The 17,526-nt window shown below is 45.3% G+C and overlaps 1 protein-coding gene across 1 annotated transcript in view; it reads left to right on the forward strand.

Annotated features, from left to right (window-relative positions):
* Positions 1 to 12,777: 12,777 nt before the first annotated feature.
* The window catches only part of LOC108791433 (RING finger protein 112-like), a 50,220-nt gene continuing 45,471 nt past the window's right edge, over positions 12,778 to 17,526 (forward strand). The window contains exons 1-3 of the mRNA XM_018561922.1: positions 12,778 to 12,918; positions 13,422 to 13,559; positions 17,025 to 17,129. Coding sequence (XP_018417424.1) covers positions 12,778 to 12,918; positions 13,422 to 13,559; positions 17,025 to 17,129 — 384 coding nt within the window. The remainder of the gene's footprint in view (positions 12,919 to 13,421; positions 13,560 to 17,024; positions 17,130 to 17,526) is intronic.

Raw genomic sequence — 17,526 nt, forward strand, 5'->3', positions numbered from 1 at the left:
ATTTGGGGGTCATTGTAGACCACAAACTGAATGGTAGCTTGCAGTGCCAGGCTGCGGTAAACAAAGCTAGCAGGGTCTTGTCCTGTATTAAGAAGGAGATGTATTGCAGGGACAAGTCTATAATTGTGCCTCTATATAGATCGTTGGTTCGGCCACATCTGGAGTACGCGGTCCAGTTTTGGTCGCCGGTACTGAGAAGGGATGTTCTTGAACTGGAGAGAGTCCAGCGGAGGGCAACAAAACTAATTAGGGGAATGGAGGACCAGAGCTATGAGACAAGGCTACTGAACTTAAACATGTTTACGCTGGAATTAAGGAGATTAAGGGGGGATATGATTTTCATGTACAAGATGTTCAATGGTGACAGCAACATTGGCAACAAACTGTTTGAGATTAACTCCATTACAAAGACTAGAGGCCATCACCTTAAGTTGGTGGAGAAAAAATTCCAGCACAAGGGGTGAAGAGGGTTCTTTACAGTAAGAGCGGTTAAGGTCTGGAACTCATGACATCGAAAAGTTTGGACAATTTCTTGAGGGACCGTAATATCCAGGGATACCAGTATCCCTAAGAATGAGATGATGCGTGGACCTCTATGGGTTGGACTTGATGGACGTATGTCTTTATTCAACCCCAAATACTATGTAACTATGTAACATGTGCTCCAAGATGGAGACTCTCATAGGTTAGAGTTAGGACCGGACTACATAGAGGTGCCTTGGCAAGGCAGTGCAGCTTTCACATATTCTGCAGAAGACGGGCAGGAGCTCGGAGCTTCGGCTGAGTATAACTTATTTTTGATTCTAGACAAAAACGAGCAGTGCAAGGGTTAATAAAATGTTTTCCCCCATTAATCATTCTACACCACGTGACAACTTACCGTATATACTCGAGTATAAGCCGTCCCGAGTATAAGCCGAGGTACCTACTTTTACCCAAAAAAACTGGGAAAAAGTATTGACCCGAATATAAGCCGAGGGTGGGAAATGAGGCAGCTACTGGTAGATAGATACCAATAAAATTACATTAATATTTATTTAAAAGAAAAATAACCTAGCTCTGTAAGTGGAAAAGGGGGTACAGGGCTACATATCATGTACTACGGATCATTTAACCCATATCCTCCCATGCTCGCCTCCAGGACTTCTCTAGGGAGTCTCTCCCATCCTCTGGAACTCTTTACCCCAACCTGTCCGTCTATCTCCCACCCTGACTGCCTTTAGGCGATCCCTAAAGACTCTTCTCTTCAGGGAAGCCTATCCCACCTCAACCTAACCGCTGAACCTTCACATTCTCAAACAATTCATCTCCACACAGCTCCCTCCTCATGTATGACTTCCCCCTCCCTTTTAGATTGTAAGCCCTCAGGGGCCGGGCCCTCCTTACCATCTTGTCTTGAATTGTATTGTGATTGTAATGTCTTCCTTATATTGTAAAGCGCTGTGCAAACTGTTGGCGCGATATACATTCTATGTAATAAATGCAATAACATACCAATCCGGTGGAGTCTGTTCCTTCTTTTACGGATGTTTCTGGAACGGCGATCTTTGAGGAGCCCCGGAGAAAACTCAACTTGTCTTTGTCTTTCACTCAAATATATTCCTTTCTTACACACAGCCCACACAGCCTCCTGAGACATTGCACAGCCCACCTGAGAGCCCACACAGCCTCCTGAGAGCCCGCACAGCCTCCTGAGAGCCTGCACAGCCCACCTGAGAGCCCGCACAGCCCACCTGAGACCCCACACAGCCCACCCGAGAGCCTGCACACCCCACCTGACAGCCAGAGAGCCCACACAGCCCACCATAGAGCCTGTACAGCCCACCTGGGAGCCCGCACAGCCCACCTGAGAGCCCGCACAGGCCACCTGAGAGCCCACACAGCCCACCTGAGAGCCCACACAGCCCACCATAGAGCCTGTACAGCCCACCTGGGAGCCCGCACAGCCCACCTGAGAGCTCGCACAGGCCACCGGAGAGCCCACACAGCCCACCCTAGAGACTGCACAGCCCACCTGAGACCCTGCACAGCCCACCCGAGACCCTGCACAGCCCATCTGAGAGCCCGCACGGCCCACTTTAGAGCCTGCACAGCCCCCCTGAGACACAGTACAGCCACCTGAGACCCTGCACAGCCCACCTGAGAGCCCGCACAGCCCACCTTAGAGCCTGCACAGCCCCCCTGAGACACAGTACAGCCACCTGAGACCCTGCACAGCCCACCTGAGAGCCCACACAGCCCACCTGAGAGCCCACACAGCCTCCCGAGAGCCTGCACAGCTCACATGAGAGCCTGCACAGCCCACCTGAAAGCCCACATAACCCACCTGAGACCCTGCACAGCCCACCTGAGAGCCCACACAGCCCACCTGAGAGCCCACACAGCCCACCTGAGACCCCACACAGCCCATCTTAGAGCCTGCACTGCCCACCTGAGAGCCCACACAGGCCACCTGAGAGCCCACACAGCCCACCTGAGACCCTGCACAGCCCACCTGAGAGCCCACACAGCCCACCTGAGAGCCCACACAGCCCACCTTAGAGCCTGTACAGCCCACCTCTAAGCCCGCACAGCCCACCTTAGAGCCTGCACAGCCCACCTTAGAGCCTGCACAGCCCACCCTAGAGACTGCACAGTGCACCTGAGAGCCCACACAGCCCACCTGAGAACACTCACAGCCTACCTGAGACTCTGAAGACATCAGGCCGCCACTCCAGAGCAACACAAAGTATGTAGATTCATATGATTGGGATTTGTAGACCTCTATAGCTGGTGGTATTCTGCTTTGCTAATAGCACAACCTGTCATAAGCTGGATGCAGTGTGTGCTTTGTGGGGTTGCATGGAAGGGAAGGAACAATATCTGCCTCACCTGTTTTTTTTCCTGCAGACGGTGCCGAAGTAGTCCACTGCAAAAAGCATGATGTTATTGGTCATTGAGAGAAAAAAGCCTGATGTTATTGGTCAATGGGAGGAAAAAAATGACCTGGCATCAGTGATGGAAAAATATGCTGTAGGGTTAGTGTCATTGTGAGGAAGTGGTGATCCAGCTTTAGAGGTAGAAAAAGAAATCCCTAGCATCAAGACCTCAGATCAGCCCCTCTACCTTAACATTTATATCAGATCTGAACACCAGATCAGCGCCCCTTTAAACTTCAGAGATCAGTGCCTCCCGCTTAACACTACCCTCTTCAGTCCCAATAAAACAGCATGTTTCATATCTCAGATCAGCCCCCATTAAAACTGCCCTCTTCAGACCTTATATCAGCCCCCATTAATATTTCCCTCTTCAGAATTTAGATCAACTCAATCAAAATTGCCCTCTTCAGACCTCAGAGCAACCTCCATTAAAATTCTCCTCTTCAGACCTCAGATCGGTCCCATTAAAATTCTCCTCTTCAGACCTCAGATCAGTCCCATTAAAATTGTCCTCTTCGGACCAAAGATTAGCCTCCATTAAAATTGCCCTCAGCTCAGCCCCATTCAAATTTTCCTCTTTGAACATCAGCTCAGCCCCCATTAAAATTCTTCTCTTCACACCTCAGATCAGCCCCCACAATAATTGCCCCATCAAATCAGCTCCCATTAAAATTGTCCTCTTTAGATCACAGATCATCCCCAATAAAATTGCTGCTCAGATTATACAGAAACATTTTCATTTTCGGTCCTAGCAGTCATTGGTGAATATGACATGTTCCATATTATCAGGAAATGTAGAGCAGAGTTTTTCCTTCGCACATCTTACTTTACATAGAAGAAAACCACCATATTGGAGTGATAGTCTGCAGAGCACTGGAAGATCACTAGGAACCCACATTGTGCTTCGTCACCTTATCCGGGTCACCTCGCGATCATCTCCTGGTATAGATATTACGTCCTTCAGTTGGCACGCACATTATGCCACGTACATTGCACATTTGCAGGTCTTATAATAGAACCTATAGATCCATCACAGGTAGATTTTGTCCCCTACACTGACTGGTCTGTCTTCCTCAACAGGACACATTGTCCCATCTGGTGACATCCTGAAGAGAAGGCCTGCAGGTAGAATGGGTGACGTCCTTTGCACTGATCTCATGTTTGCGTCATCACCTAGATGATAACGTCACTCTTCTCTACTGTCTGAGCCCTTCCCTCCTGCATTGGCGCGTCCTATGGCTAGAAACAGTTCAGTAGCTAAGAAGAAACCGGTCTCTCTTCATTCCTCTTAGAGCTCTGACAGGGAAAGAATAATCAGCTGGAATTTCCACCCAGGCAGGTATACACAGCAGAGTGTACGCTGGGGACAAGGACACGCGGTTGCCAGTTGACGCACGTAACGTATGACAAGACCAGGTGTGCCTCGTACACAAACATTAGAGAATTGTGTCAGCGATCCTGGCACCTACGGACGACTAAAGTCATAAGAGGAATAATTAGAGGTGCACCGAAATGAAAATTTCAAAACCGAAACCGAAATTTAAAAAAAAATGTCAGGCAGTGAGATTGATGTTTCTGGAAATGGATTGTAAATAAGGCTGGGTTCACACTTGGCTGTATCCCAATGGAACCTCCCGACCAAAACGCCCCAAAGAAGTACATGTAATTCTTTGGGCGTAGGGCGGTTTCCCGCATGTTCGTACTCGCGGAAAACCGCCCAGATGGGAACCATGCACATTGAAAATAATGGCATTTCCCTGCTTGAGCGTTTTTCCGCGAGTACGAAAGCGCGGAAAAACGCCTAGGTGTGAACCCAGCCTAAGGCTGGGCATACACCTTACAACCATCGCAAGACTTTTGTCTTGCGATGGTTGTAAGGTACTTAAAAAAATTTACGATCTGCCTATCTTGCATAGGCAGATCGTACTGGCGATGATCACAAGCCACGCCCCCTGAGGGGCGGGCTTCCGATGACCGCAATGCCGAACGGGCAGTGTGCGCTTGCGCACACCGGCCCGTCCGGCTTTTATCTTACGAACATGCTACACACCCGCCGAACATCGTACGATGCTCGGCGGGTTTTCAAACATGTTCGTAAGTTCAAAGTCGTGCGACCTTACAGTAGTAGAGGTCGCACGGCTTCCACACACCTTACGATAATCGTACGATCGCGGGATTTCCTGTGATTATCGTACGATTATCGTAAGGTGTGTGGGGACCTTAAAAGTAAAGAAAAAGGATTCTGTCTTTTTGGTATGCTACTTGGCAAAGTAGCATATACCTGGAGGAAGAAAAGATTTTGTCTCTGGCTCAGTCAGTAGTTGTGTGATGGCCTAGTGAAGGTAGGTCAGATGACCTGGCGGTGGTGATGGGTACCCCGTCTTGTGGCTCATGACCCGGGTCATTTTTGGACCAGGTATTTGGAGTGGCCCCTGACAGACTATGGACTCAGGGCGCCCTTACAACCTAGTTGTAACTACAGTGTTTCCCGGAAAATAAGACACCGTCTTATATTTTTTTGGGCTCAAAAAAACACACTAGGTCTTATTTTCCAGGTAGCTGTTATTTTTTTTTATGTACAACAATCCAAAGTTAACGCAAATCCAAATTAAATAATCCAAAATGGCGAAGTTAAGAATAGGGGGATCAGTGCAATCAGGGATGCTGTACCTTTCCAAGAGCAATTTGGTAACCAATCACTGGACAGAATGAGCGAAACGCGCTTTCACTATCGATTACTCACAGGCGGAGTGCATTTGGTATCACTCCGCCTGTGACAGGAGCCGGTGCTATAGAGGAAGCATCGGCTTCTGCGGCTCTGATCCCTCTGCTGCCGCCTCGCTTCCTCTAGTGCTGGCTTCGTTGGCACCGCTGATTCTCTCCCGCAGCTCTTCAAGTTCCCCCTTATGCCACCACCGGCCTAGGAATGGTCACAACTAGGTCTTATTTTCGGGGTAGGTCTTATATTTTAGCAATTCCCAAAAATAGTACTAGGTCTTATTTTTGGGAAAACGGGGTATGTAAATATTTTTACTGGCATGACCAGTATATACAAGCAACACTAAACTTCACGGGCTGCAGTTTTAGAGAGCTGTGGCTGTGAGGGACTGCAGTCATGTACCCACCCCTTCGTATTCCCTTGTCCATTTGCAAAAGGCATTGTATTTTTTTCACAGAATTAACAATAGGAGAAAAAGGGCACATACCACACCTGCTCTCCCTTTGTCCGTTCACAGAACACCTTGCATTCTGCGAAACATTAGCCTTTTGGGAATGAACAAGAGAAGAGGATGGTGTGATTATATGACTCGAGCTCCTCATTGTTGCAGCCACAGCTCTTCATCCATGCAGTGCCAGAAGTCTGTACATTCCAGCACAAGTGAGGCTAGGATTTTGAAACTAACCAACATGGATCCAGACCTAGGATTAGCATTATCAGAGGTAACTTGTCTGTATGGAATGTAAGATAATCACATCCAACCATATCTGTCATGAGCAATGGAATATCTCCAAACTTTAACCCACCTACTATGGAACTGATCCTTTTATATACCACTCCAACAATGGATATTTATGCACTAGATATGTATTTGCATGTTAAACATTGCTATGTACCTACAACACCTTGTACCTACTTGTATTAATTGTAAAATTTTCAAAAACTATTCGAAAAAAAAAGTAAGGACACTTTTTTTTTACAGAAATAGTTTTTATTAAGGGTTTCGCAGAAACAACTTTTCAAAGCATACAAATAACAGAAAGGCATAGAGCATAGACAACATGCAGACCTTGGTATCCAAAATATCTGATTTATCCTCCACAATACAAAATGTAAATCATCCATGTCATAAGCACACAGTAAAACCACTGAGTGAGGTGTGTACAGGTCCCCACCACCGCGTAGGTCATATCTCCACCACCCCTGAAGACCCACGTTGGTCCGGTGGGGGGTTATGTGTCAAGCTCAAGGCCCAGGGGACGAATCCAGCCCACCAGGCCATTTCCTAGACTTCTACTTTCAGATCTAGGTATTAAGTTATTACTAAAACCAGTGATAATCGAATGCAGAGCCAATTTATGATAAAGATTAGATACATTTATATAGTCTTACAGATACAACCGGCCCTTTGAGGGCAACCATAATGTTGATGCGGCCCATGATTAAATTGAGTTTGACACCCCTGCTCGAAGACATAGGACAAAGAATTAGTAGTGGAGTAACCCTGAGAATAGATGGCCAAGGCGCTACAAACAACATGTTACAACAGACAAACACAGAAAGAGAAGAGAGGAGAGGGACGCTGGCATTATTAATTGGAGATCAACAATGGTAGCCCCCGTATTTTCCTTACTTTAATGGGTGCAAGTATTTATGTCAGATTTAGGTACAGACTAACCATTGCATTTCCATTTACTTTGGATTTTTTGCATGTATTTAGTTTCAGTTTCTATTACTTAGAAAGGACACCCAACATAATTGTGTTTACTCATGCAAATGGTATCTGGGCGAGGTATAGCCGAGGCCTTTAAAGTGTGAAAGTTAGAGAAGGTCACAGAAGTCTCATACATTGGCAAACATGGACAGGTAAGACAGAACTGTATGCTCTTTTAATGAAGACCGGGACAAATAAATGACTATTAGGGCTGGGAGAAAAAAATCTTAAATGTAGTTTTTTCTGATCATTTTATCTTTGATGAGATCGGTAGAGAGAAAAGCAAGTTAGTTGCGTGCAAGTGACATTTATTCTAGTAAGAGTTCCATATGGGGCAGAATTGAGGTCTGACAAAAAGCCTTTGTGATGTGGAATGTTCAATATGTATCAGTTGTTATACAAAGAGAAAAATATACTGTAAGATTCTTGATTATGTTTACAAGTGGATGGAGTTTTCACGTCTCTCTCCCTCTCTCGTTCCCAACATACTTCAGCTTTCTTTATGAATCCCTTTTTCTTCTTCTTCCTTCCCTTTTCCCCAGTCTTTCTTATACCTTTCCCTTTTCCATGTGTTTTCATCCCCTCTTCGACATTAAAGTAGGGTTGCCACCTTTTCTTCATGCGAAACCCGAACACTCTAGTGCCGCACCGCAATTTCTTTTTGATAATATACAGGAGAGAGAGAGGAGAGACAGCCAGGGGAGATAGAGGAGAGATATATTTTTAAGTTGTATGCATTAAAAATAATAAGTGCTAGTATAACACTTCCAGATATTTATTATCACTGACAATGTTTAAAGTAAAAGGGTTAGGTGACACATAATTCTGTGTTCGAGCAACACATCTGCCTGAAGCAGAACCCCTGTGCCCTTCAAGACTCATTATGCACCCTGTGTTTCAGACACCTCCTTTCTCCCTGAGTTGCAGCATCCCTGCGTGTCCTGCGACTGCTCGATGCACTGGGCTCTCGTGCAGTGCCTGAATGGTCAGGTTACCCCTGGAGGGGTATAAAGGAGAATGCAGGTCAGGGTACAGAGAGGTATGGAGGGGAAAGCAGGTCAGGGTACAAAGAGATATGGAGGAGAAGGCGCAACAGGGTACAGAGGGGTATTGAGGGGAAGGTGGGACAGGGTACATAGAGATATGGAGGAGATGGCAGGACAGAGTACAGAGGGGTATGGAGGGAAAGGAAGGTCAGTGTATAGAGGGGTATGGAGGGTAAGGAAGGTCAGGATACAGAGAGCTATGGAGCGCAAGGAAGATCAGGGTATAGAGAGGTATGGAGGGGAAAGAAGGTCAGGGTACAGAGGGGTATGGAGGGGAAGGAAGGTCAGTGTACAGAGGGGTAAAGGGGGAAGGAAGGTCAGGGTACAGGGGGGTATAGAGCGGAAGGCAGGTTATGGTACAGAGACTGGTCAGAGCAGAAAGGGGGAAAAGGTTAATTAGGTCAAGGTTCATATTGGGAACAGACAGGAGCAAAGAAGCCAGGGTTAGGAGGGGTATGGTGATGAAGGGTAAAGTCAGGGTTAAGAGGAGGGTTCCAAGTTGCATGGAGGAGTTCTGACAGATGGAAACTGTGAGAAGCTTCAGGGGACAGGTTTAGGGTTCAGATAGAGATGGAGGTGGTTGGGAGGACAGTATTCTGACAGGGATAGACAAAGACGTGGGGAAGGGGAAAAAAAGAGGACAGACAGGTCGGGTTTCAGAGTGTAATGGTGGAGCATGTCCCAGACAGATCATGGTTTCAAGGTGAATTGAGAGGGTCAAGGTTTAGAGATGTGGGGGGCAGCTGCCAGACATGTTGGGTGCTAGTTACCTAATATGGACGCCAGTAAACCATACCCCCACCTTTAACCCCTCAAGTGCCACACAGCCACATACCTGTAGCCACCGGTGAGAGCAATGAGACTTTCACACACTGACAACCGCTTGCTCTGCCGGGATTGCGCTAACACAGCAGAAGGCCCTCCTCCATGCGCTCAACACCAGGACCCCGTGGGTCTGCTCAGTGTACAGCCCAGAAGATCTGCAGCTGACCCCTTAGATCTGCTGATTCTGTGCCAGAGATGAAAGCCCAGGTTGCTGTAGCTAGGGGGAGGTTGTGAATCAGGAAGGGGGACCCACAAGGAGCTGGGGAGAATTGGGGAGTAAAAAGAGGGGATCAGGGCTGCAAGAAGCCCCTTTCTCCATAAACTCCAACCTTCTTCTTCAACTATTCCTTGTTTTCCAATGCCTCAATGATTTTCTTTAGTAGAGTAGAGAAAGGATAGAACCTGGTCTGATTTGTGTAAGGGAGGAGACTCAACTATCCTCATAGATAGAAATAGCTGGGAGGCAAGGCAATGTCATAATTAGGGGGGACTTCAACTATCCTGATACTGACTGGGCAAATGAAACTTCACACTCAAGTAAGGCCCGTCACTTCTTGAACATACTCCGAGATAATTTTATGCGACACGTGGTGGAAACCCCAACTAGAAAAAAATGCTCTGTTGGATTTATTAATTACAAACAACACAGAGCTGACTACAGATATAAAAATTGGGGATAACCTGGGGAAAAGTATTCACAGAACTATAATGTTCACCATAAACTCCAGGAAACATAGACATGTTGGAACAACAAGAACATTTAGGGGATTATTCACAGAGAGATACAGCCGTAGCTTCAGCTGATCCTTTGGCTCTCTTCGGCCGCCGGATCCCTTCGGTTCAGTCGAACCCAAGGGCCCACGTACGGGCTAATTATTATAGCCCATACAGCAGCCGAAGGTGGCCGAGTGGCCCAGCCGAGCCGAAGGCATATGCTTCGGCTCCGTTGAGCCGAAGTGACAGCCAAAGCAGGGCGAACGGCCTGCCGAAGGCCGTTAAATAATTATAAAATGATATATACTGTATAATACAGAAAGGAACATATGGTGCAGGAAGTACAACAACATCAGAAATTGTTTAGTGACATTGTGTTATTCAACAAATTCTTATATCATGTTTCCTTGTGTTTTTTACATGTATAGAACAAGCACTGCTGTCTGCGAACTGTGTTCTAAAACAGTGAACGATTATATCACTAACCCATGTACACACGTGTTCTGCTGGCCATGCATCATAAAATACCGAGATGAATCACCCCTATCTAGAGGCAACTGCCCAACATGCTACTTTAACCAGGTAGGAGCCATAGTGAATGGACAAGATGAAGATGATAATATGATTCACTATGTACATTATCCTTATTAACTTTAAAATATTACAAATGACCAGTCCCGAGATGTGATGGCTGCATTAGTTTTCCTTTATTTTCACTTGTTGATCCTGCCAGTAATGCACTTCATGTCCTGAGGTGAAAACACTTACTGTACTGTATTTATAGAGGAGCAGCATTGTTACCCTAGGAAAGAACCTGTTTTAGGTCTAGAGAAGACCACTTTGTCCTCGATCCGTGATCATCACCGGGGATGGTTAACTCCACAGTTAACACTTTACACAGAATAATAGCTGCCACCACGTGTTCTAACAAAACATGCACCGTTCCCAGCAAATGCTGAGAAGATTCAAAACTTAAACAATGCCTGTGATGCCCACTGTCCCTTCAGAGAGGAATATAACAGGTTTTACAATATGGCAGCGCTGCTCACAGAGACAAGTTCTTATTTAGAGAGTAGAGATAAGTTTAACAATTTTGAAAGATTGTTTTTAATAAAAGAAGATTTCCTCACTTGCCTTTCCCAAACTATCAATTTCATAACAATAGTCATATTTTAATACACTTACCACCTGATAAAACATATTATTGTGTCTTATAAAATTAGCTTTGTGTAGATACCAAACTTCACATATCTGTAATGTATGCCTCCCTTCCAAACCCATGTCTGGTACACTTGTACTCAGGTTTAAATGATACATCTATATATAGTGTGTGTGTGTATACATATATATATAATATATACAGTGTATATATACATATACACACTTTCAGCCCAGGAGAGGAGCCTTGTTAACTTTGCAAGACTGAAGGAAAGGCCAGAGTTCAAACCTGGAGATCAAAGCAACATTATAAAGGCACCATGTTACTTTTAGGGAAACAGCATGTGAGAACAATTAGTGGATCCAGAGATATAGACAATTATAGTGTAGCGCTCACCCCAGAAGGAGCCGCTGATTGTACCAGGTCCATATCTAGTCAGTCTAGGGGTTGAATTCCAGCTGCACCCATTAGCACTAACCGCCCTCTTCTTGTGCCCACAAATTGATGTCCAATTCAGATGTATGATGCTAGTCGAACATTTTATTGAACTTCTGATTAGGGAGAGAGGGTATAGGGGTTCTAGATGTCTAGTGGTAACCATCCTTAGCTACAGACTCACCGGATCTTGTACCAAGGGAGTGCATATCCACAATCCAAGAAAGAAACACTGACCCCGCTCTGAAGTCCACATAGATCCAGTGCACTTCAAGAGCCTGCACTGGTCCTGGTTCTTTCCATCTCTGAGGCCTCCTCCATGTTGGAGGCCTCCAGGGAAACCTCTTTCCCCATCTCAGCCAATGCCCAACCCCAGGCCTCGGCCTAGCCTGGGGGGCAGGCTGAACAGGACCCAACCTTAATCCATGGCTGGTCCAGGCAAGCGAAAGCACATGGCAGCTCCCACCCATATATGTACACTCTGTCAGCAGGCACCACTGGCTGAAAGAAGCCCAGTGGTTGGCTGCTGCACTGTACACACATTACAGTGTCACCTATTGGCTGTCCCACAATGAGTCTCACTCCGCCCAGGGGGGTACAGACAAGGTTAGACACCTGGGAATTAACCATGTACTTGCTGCTACAAATCCAGCCAGGCTGTCTACAGCCCTGGCTATCACCAAATGCATGGTAGTCACATCACAAAAGGTGATGGGCGATACAATAGTTATATGTAAATCTCAACATCTCCTGTGAAAGATGAGCTTTCCTTTTCCCTCTCACCTTACAATTGGTCATAAGGATGAGCCATTACATTAAAGGACCTATAGGGAGGCCTAATGGCTGGGTGGAGGTGGGAAATTGAGATTTGCATATAAATTCAGTTGTTTATGTCTCTGGATCTATGGATTATTTTAGCATAGGGTTTCCACTGGAGGTAACCCCTCCTCTGCTTGTAAATTTGTTTCTGAGTTCTCAATAACCAACAATATTTTCTAATGTTTATATAACCTACAGCACTTGTAAGAGAGAAGTTCACTGGTGGTTATGGGCAGCAGAAAGTTCTTCCTTGACATGTTTTACTACACGAGGCCCAATGTGGCCAACGACAAGCCACAAATGTATTCCCTATTATGAGGATTTATTATTTGAGTCTAGATCAACTTCTTGGCAATACTTTCTGACTTTGGTTCTTTAATTCCCCTAAACAGCCTGTACAATTGGTTTCGACAAATGGAACTGGACAAATGCAGCTAGAGGAGTCTGCAGTACAGAGATGTTTCTTGGAATGTGAGGACCGCCCTGTCTATGTGATCAGTGTGGTTGGAGAAAGGCGAACAGGAAAATCATTTCTAATGAATTATCTTATGAGAGTCCTTCGTAGTCTGGTAAGAATGTCAGATGGGTAACTTGTTCAGATATATACTATAGATCAGGCTCACTGAAAATAATAACTGAGACGTTGGAAGAGCTCCTAATGTGGTCATTTCAAGATCAATGGCCTTTTTGCCCATTTGATAAAGCGGAATCTGCCAAAGCGACCTCCCTAGCCATGTGCTCTCCCTCATTGCCACCTTGTTTTGGTTTTCGCAGCTTTGGCCATTTTGATTAGCTGGCCCTGGTTGACGTAACTCCCAGCCATGCACATGGGAGTCAATTCATCCCAGCACCCAAGGCATGCCGAGATTGTACAATCTTTGGAAACTTGCTAGTAATCACGTAATGATTCTGGCAATGACACTCCTATTCTGGGAGGTGTACTTGATATTCTGCCCTTGCACATAGTGTATGTACAAAGATAATGCTTTAGCTTAAACCTTTTGTGTATTCCTAGCCTAACCTTATCATAAAAAGATTGCACACATTAATAAATGTCTACTGAAATTAACAGGAGAAGACGAATGTTTACAATTTTGGAGGAGAAAACGAAGCCCTGAATGGTTTCCCGTGGAGGCCTGGCCCTGTTAAGGTCACTCAGGGCATCTGGGTTTGGGGTAAACCCTTCCTTCTGGAGAACAATGGACAAAAGGTAAGTGCCTCCCCATATTTTACTTCTGGTGCTGCACTATAGGTGCCTCACCAACGTAACAGGTATTTTCCATGGGGCTGAATATTAGTAATTTTATAGTCATGGTGTAGGGCAGGGCTCAAAATTTCCACTCGCCCCCTCGCAATTTGCGATGAAAAAGAAATTGAGGATTTGGTGTCCTCAATTTCTTTTCTATTTTAAAAGGGAAATGTCGGGGGTCTGTTCAGATGAAATCACACGTATATGGTGCTCAAGATTTGTCCCAAGTGCACCACACTCTTTATCCTTCCACTGTGAAAGTTCTTTGTGCAAAGTCCATACGTCAACTCCAATTATCACCCAGGTGCTCCCCCTCTCAGTGGGCCGCTCACCTTATAAATAGACCTGAACAGGTCTAGAATCGCTTTAATGGGTCTCCAATCGATCTTATTCAAAGGCCATCTCTCCACAATCGTTGCACAGAAAATGACGTCAGCGTCTCATCACGACCATATCCAATAAAATATAAAAACAGCCCATAGCATAAAACCGCAATATTAAAAAACCTCCTTTATTTAAAAAACTACTCACATGAGGAAAGTAGACATAAAACTTCAAATAAATGTATGCTCGACAACTCTCCAAGTTCTCTGGGTGCAAAGACAGATCAAACAGGAGCTGTGCTGCCGACCATGCAATCTCCAATCCACGTCTGCCAGACTCCGCCCTACACGTTATATCACAATTGACTTCATCTGGGGTTTGATCTATTTATAAGGTGAGCGGCCCACTGAGAGGGGGAGCACCTGGGTAATAATTGGAGTTGACGTATGGACTTTGCACAAAGAACTTTCACACTGGAAGGATAAAGAGTGTGGTGCACTTGGGACAAATCCTGAGCACCATATACGTGTGATTCCACATTTGTGTATATTTGAACACGGAATATATGATTGAACTTTCCAGAGGACTATTATTTACAAGAAGATTCATTGTGAACACTTTTTTGATTGCATGTATTATTTAAGCACACATTTATTATAAAGATTTGTTTATGTATTGTTCTAGATGAAGCGCAGCACATTCATTATAAGGGAATAAACCCCCTCGAGTCCTTACTAAACCCAGGGCAACCTACACACTACCTGATAGTAGAAACTATATTACAAAACTAAGCTTTAACCACCTGCTGTCCGGCCGTTGTAATTAAACGGCCGGACAGCGGCTTCTTGAGAGCGGGTGGGCGTCTTTAGACGTAGGCGGCGGGCACGAGCGGGAAACCGGCATTGGATGTAAACAGCCAGCGATGGCTGTTTACATACAAGCGTTCGGGCGTCTGTAGAGACGCCCGATCGCTTGTAATATGCGGTCGCGTGTGCGCCCCCCCCTCCGTCGCCGCTGCTGCTGGCGATCCCGGGCTCTGCTGTTCCCGTTGTGAGCCCGGGACCAGCACAGCAGCTCTGTGGCCGGAGATCAAACAGAGCTCAGTACACGAGCTCCGTTTGATCTCCTCTTCTGAATGCAGGCAGTGATGTGTATTACATCACTGCCTGCATTCAGTGTCACTCTCCGGTACAGAAACCGGAGAGAAGCTGGTGAAGCAGCTTCTCTGGGGGTCCCAAGGTGACATTAGGGGTCTTAAAGACCCCTGATGTCTCCATAAAGCTCAGTGAAAAAAAAAGTTTAAAAAAATGTAAGTTACAAAACAAAATTAAAAAATTAAAAATCACATATCAAATTATAATAATAATAATAAAAAAAATTAAAGTCCCCCGCCCCCACATGCACACGCAAACATGCGTCAAGCCCTCCTACGTGCGAAAACGCCGATTACATCCATTGCGCCGCACATGTTACATATCGCCGCGAACGTCGGAGTGCGAGCAATAATTCTAGGGTCATCAATCACTGATAACACTAAACTGATGAGCGGTAAAAGTTTTTAAAGCGTCGGCTATGGTCAATTTTAGGCATGGTAGTTTTTTGCGATTTAACGGGTGTGCGCAATTTTAAAGCTTGACATGTTTGGTGTCTATTTACCTGACGTGGCCCCGTCTTTTATATTTTACCAAAAAATTGGGTATTAATAAATGTTTTATAACATAACGTAGGGAGAACAGGGGGTTTTTTTCCAAAATTTTCGGTACTTTTTTCATTATATAGTAATAAAAAAAAACCCCCGTGGTGATTAAATCCCACCAAAATAAAGCTCTATCTGTCCCCAAAAAATGGTATAAAATTAATTTCAGTACAGTGTTGCATGACGGAATAAATGTCAGTCAAAGTACCGCAGCGCCGAATACTGAAAAATGATCTGGACAGGAAGGAGGTGTAAACACCTCGGTCAGCAAGTGGTTAAGTAAGTAGTGTCATACTGGCTCTACGGTAGCTACGGTAAAACAGCCAAACTGGTGACTTGGCTTCTGACAAAGCTTGTTGTTAAAGCAGAACTAGCCAATTGGTGGACCTGTCAGAACACAGGTCTCATTCAGCCAGGTGTCCTGCCATTGCAGCTGATCTCTGGTACCAGAACGGTTTTACTTAGCCATTTGGGTTGTAGTTTGTTGAGGAGAGGGAACTACTTTAGGTGTCTAACATTGTTTTGGCCAATTTTGAAAGCAGAGTTGATAGTCTTAGAAACTGGTGATAGTGGCTCCCTTTGTTGGCAGTCACATGCCCATATCATCTTTGATGAAGGAGTTTTGGTGACTGCTGTCAAGGCAGCACCACTGATGGCCTAAACTCTGATCTCCCCCTTCAGCAAAAATCATATGAAGAGTGTACAACACCGCTTTTTGTAGGAGACTTAAATATTGCAGTGTTTATGTTTCCATGTCTGCATTCAAGAGTCTGGGATGGTCAACAGTGATGGCAGCAGTGAAAGATTCATGTTTTATTAGGTCATTTCTGAATACCGTATTTGCCGGCATATAAGACGGGTTTTGAAACCTTAAAACATCACCCAACAATCGGGGGTCGTCTTATACGCCGGGTACATACAGAAGGATATGGTATACTGTATGTAGCTTCGGCTACATACAGTATACTGCGCTGAGTCAATCACGGCTGGTTTTGTATTAATGAATACAAAGCCTGTATTCATTAATACAAAACTTGCCGTGATTGACTCAGCGGAAGACGGAGGACGCTGCGGGGATCGTGGACAAGGTAAGAGACTGTAATCCCGAGTGTGGGTCGGGGTTACCGCTTATGGTACTGAAAATTAACCCCGAGCCACACTCGGGAATACCGCCATGGATGTTAGTGGGTGCATTTAAACATTATTACGACGAGTATAGCCCAAAACCTATATTTTAACACAAAAAGTAGGGGGTCGTCTTATACGCCAAGTTGTCTTATACGCCGAGTCGTCTTATACGCCGAGTCGTCTTATACGCCGGCAAATACGGATCATTGCAATGGTCTCTTGAAAAAACAGAATGCCTTGCTGGCAATGTAACAATTCCTCGATCTTGTTCCCTATAGATGGCTGTATTTCTTCTGGACACTGAAGGCACCAAGAATACAACATTTCATGAGCCTGCCAGCGTAAAGCTGCTTGTATTAACCATGATGATCAGCTCTCACCTTGTAAGTAACAATTTGGTCTTACTGCCCATACTTTATAAATGCCCCTGGTAGCAGTCATCATAAGCACTAATGTAGGTAATTGTGCACACCAATGACATTTGTCCAACAACCCCAATCTATAAGAGTATGTAGGAAAAAACACAGTGTTTGAAAAGTTATCCTTCTAACACTCACCAATGCACAATCTTTTATTACTGACAACCTCAGTATGGCTTGGTCCTTGCTTGGTCATGACCAGTAATGCTGGTTGACACATGACTAGGGCACGCCATAGGTTCCTTTCTGCACCAAAACCCTGCTACGCCACCTCCCCCAACTACCTCCAACCCCAAATAACAGACCACACCATTTTTTGGTATAACTGGTTGTAGCAGCCCTTTATTATAAAACATCATAA

Source organism: Nanorana parkeri, unplaced genomic scaffold (assembly GCF_000935625.1).
Source record: "Nanorana parkeri isolate BGI_ZX_2015 unplaced genomic scaffold, ASM93562v1 scaffold551, whole genome shotgun sequence".
NCBI classification, from domain to species: Eukaryota; Metazoa; Chordata; class Amphibia; order Anura; family Dicroglossidae; genus Nanorana; species Nanorana parkeri.